Genomic DNA, 3,943 nt, shown 5'->3' with positions numbered 1-3,943 from the left:
GGATTACTGGGAAGGAGAACACTGGTAGATTGGAGTTTGGATTGGACATATGTCTTTTGTGACACCAGTCCTGGAACCTCTCTGACACACCTCGTACATCAAATATCAATAAATTAGGTTCGACTACATCATCATAGCAGATTTCCTATCTAAGCTGCCTGATGGTGTCTAGCTTTCATTGGGAGGACTTCTGTGAACACACCTTTAACAGCGACAACTTGACAACCAAACTTATTTCAGGGAAGTCTACTCGGATTAATTTAGTCTGGTAAAAGTCATATTCATAAAACTTGGAAAGCAGCTACTCTTTTTTCTACTTAAAAAACAAAATAAGATTCAAGATTCAAGATTCAAGAGTTTTATTGTCATATGCACAGCAAAACAGGTAGTTGTACTACACAATGAAATTCTTACTCTGTTCAATCCCCCGAAAAAGACGACACATTAAAAATAAATAAAACAAGCCAATAAGAGCAGCAGTAAACAAGTAAAAGCAACAATAAAGTGTTTCAGTGTTATAAATAAAAGTGTCTGACGTCTGTCTTCTCTTTCCCATCTGCAGCTCTGTACTGACCACAACGTTCCCGCCTTCACCAAGTTCAAGGTGTTTGATGCCAAACGTGAGTTCAACCAGTCATGCAGCTGGTCAGAGCTGGTGCTCAGGGCCAGAAAACGTTTGAATAGGATCTCATGGTCAGGATGTAGCTTTAAACTTTGGCATCTGTTTTTTCTGTCCTTCCTGTTGCCGTCTTCATCATGTCCCCTCTTTCTCTCCTCATCGTCTTCCTCACTGCAGCCAACTCAAAGACTCTGTCTGGTCTGCTGGAGTTCGACAGTAAAGCTGAAGCTGTGGAGGCTTTGGCAGTCCTCAACCACCACCAGATCAGAATACCCAGTGAGTGCTCTCTGACTCTGACTCTGATCAAGTTAACAGTTAAGAGGCCAGAAGCAGTCAGATGGCAAATGGGCAAAGTATTCCAGCAGAAGTTTTATATGATGAGAACTTGACGGATGGACACGTCTTGTTCTGCTCACGCCGGCTTTCTCTCTCTCTTGCTCGACCACTCCCACGTTCTCCCTAAAGCTACGTAGCATAAAGCTACGTAGCATAAAGCTCTGTAGCGTACAGCTACGTGTCCACAGAGTGATTTTACCCCTGCAGTAAAGCCTCGCTTCTGAATACTTCCTGCTTTAAAGGCGTGCACTAGCGGGCCACCAGCTGGTCACATGACAGCCAGACACCAGTCCTGTAAAAGCGGCACAGCGACATGGCAGCTCGGCCACAAACGTTTGCTTTTATTACAAAAACCATTCAGTTAAAAAAGTCCATCCATCATCTCTACACCTTAACCCTCACTAAGGTCATGGGGGGCGGAGTCTATCCCAGCTGACTCAGGGTGAAGGCAGGTTCACCTGGACAGGTAACCAGTCTATCACAGGGCTACACTTAGAGACAGACAACCAAGCACACTCACATTCACACCTACGGACAATTTACAATCACCAATTAACCTCAGCATGTTTCTGGACTGTGGGAGGAAGCCGGAGAACCCGGAGAGAACCCACGCTGCACGGGGAGAACATGGAGACTCCACGCAGGAAGATCCCGGGTGTCCTCACCGGGACGCCAACCGGCGACCTTCCAGCTGTGAGGCTAACGGTGCTAACCACTGATCCACCTGCAGCCCTCAGTGAAAAGTATTTCTGAAAACATTTAAGGCAAGAAATAAGTCATGCAGTTGCTGAGTCTGTCCTCATTTGAGTTCAACAACTAGTTTAGCCATATTACAAAAGTTACGCGAGGCGGCCGACCTCTGCTCCCTGCTCCAAATGAGCAGAAATTAGAAGTCAAGTCTACTTTATGCAAATGAGCAGGTGGGCCACGGCTTGTTGCTGGAGCCGCCCGCAACAAGGAGGCGCTCCAGAACAGGACGCAGGGCGTTTGAGACACTCAGAGGCAGCCACACTACTGCAGAACTACGACCTCCTGCAACGAAACGAAGACCTGGAAACGTTAAAAATAAGACAAAAATGTAAACATGCAAGTTTATGTAAGAGGTAACACAAGCTTCTGTTAAACCGAAGCACAAACACGAGAAACAACACAAACCACAAAATACGATGACCTTGACAGTAGTGTTGTAGTCAAGACCACCTAAACCGAGACCAAGACATGGCCGAGACCACAGTGTATCGAGACCGAGACAAGACCAAGACTTTGAGGGGTTGACACGAGTCGAGACCGAGACCATGACAAAGCGAGACCGAGTCTAGACCGAGACCAAAACAAAGCAAGACCGAGTCAAGACCGAGTCTAGACCGAGACCGTACCAAATTGAACTTAACCATTTTATTCAACACTTAGTCAATGTAATTTTAAGGCAAGTGTAAGGTTGCCTGTAATACTCTTATCTGCAACTGCAAACAAACATTTCATACGGAATGTATGAAACAAACAGTCAGTACTACAATTTAATCTTAAATATTAAATGACCACACTAGTTAGTTTTCTTACTTCAACACTGGCATTACAATCATTGTCAGAAAGAGGGTAGGTGTGCATTTTTTTCTTTTAAGTACACCCAGTGTGGGAAAGATTGTGATTGAACAAGCCATAGAAGAGGAACTCACAGCGCTCAAAATTGTGTTGTACATTTATTTAGTTTAATTTATATTAAAGTTACACATTTATTCTGCAGTCGTGTGTTTTAATTCTAAGAATCGGCACTGTGAGTATTTTCTTCAGTTTTGTTGTAGTGTGATAGTTTTTGTAAAAGGATGTTTGTCATGGTAGTAAACACTCCATTGTAAGCATACCTATAACTATGTTTAATCATCTAAACCAGTGGTTCTCACAACTGGTTCTGTCAGGTCCCCCTTCAAAGGACAAAAATCTTGTGTGCCCCCCCTCACCTTAAATAGTCATGAAATGAGTCAGTTTAAATTTACTGAAACTAAATATCATGAGCAGTCAAACAGTTCAGCAGCAACAACCTGCTCAGTGATCAGTGACAGTAACGGGGGGAGGACGGCCTTCAGGTTTGTGATGGTAGTCTCATCAGTCATTGTTGACACCATATCTAGAGCAGAGGGCAGCAGGAGGTCCTCAGCTGCTGGATGTGGTTTCTTGCGGTCCTGTTCCAGGGCTCCAGACTAAGTGTTCCAGTGGTAGCATGGTGCTACCAGCTTTCTTCACTGGTCGTACCAGCTAATGATCTGGTCGCCCCACTCCCTTATTTTGGATCAGCACTGCCACAGCTATTAATGCACCATGCAGCTGATGAATAGTTGCTTTTGCATCACTTAGTTATGATGCAGTGATCTTCAGAGATACGACTAGACATTTGTAAAATGTTTTCATCTTAAAATATATTTATTTTGTCACCAATCCTCTTCTAATACCAGCCATTAGCTGGACAGGCTAAACAATTGCTGAAAGTGCCCATGGGTAGATTCTACATTTTACCGATGGTCCCTGAACGCCTCACATGCTGCTCCGGTAGATGCTAGCAGGTGCGCTGTGTTTTCCTTTTGACGTCAATTTACAGATCAGTTGTTCATGATTAGAAAAGCCAGACTTTATTACAGCAGAGTTTGCTGACATGTTTCCCAGGGAGCAGACTGGAGGGCCTGTGCAGAGGGGCGGGGTGACAGGCCACAGCCCGTAAAAAATAATCCAAATTAAAAATCTGTTAAACTATTGGCTACGTTCGAAGCGGGGAGTTTTGCATCCAATAACAACAAAGCTATTACTAAACAAATGAAACAGTTCAGAGGCAGCGTAGTCCTTGCAGCCGTGGTCTCGGCTGGACTCGCAGTAAAATCCCGAGTCCTCTGTGGCCGAGACCGAGACAATACCGAGTAAAAATGCAGTCGAGTCCAAGACAAGACCGAGATCTTCAAAAAGTGGTCTCGAGACCGATCTCGAGCACTACAACACTAC

General features: G+C 44.5%; 1 protein-coding gene across 1 annotated transcript in view; it reads left to right on the top strand.

Annotated features, from left to right (window-relative positions):
* LOC103368822 (heterogeneous nuclear ribonucleoprotein L-like) overlaps positions 1–3,943 on the top strand; it is a 25,856-nt gene that overhangs the window by 18,945 nt on the left and 2,968 nt on the right. The window contains exons 10-12 of the mRNA XM_008297314.1: positions 265–268; positions 563–620; positions 797–895. Of these exons, the coding sequence (XP_008295536.1) occupies positions 265–268; positions 563–620; positions 797–895 (161 nt within the window). The remainder of the gene's footprint in view (positions 1–264; positions 269–562; positions 621–796; positions 896–3,943) is intronic.

Source organism: Stegastes partitus, unplaced genomic scaffold, assembly GCF_000690725.1.
Source record: "Stegastes partitus isolate 25-593 unplaced genomic scaffold, Stegastes_partitus-1.0.2 Scaffold1208, whole genome shotgun sequence".
NCBI lineage: Eukaryota > Metazoa > Chordata > Actinopteri > Pomacentridae > Stegastes > Stegastes partitus.
Note: the sequence above shows the minus strand (reverse complement) of the source record. Positions and strands in the feature narration are given on the sequence as shown.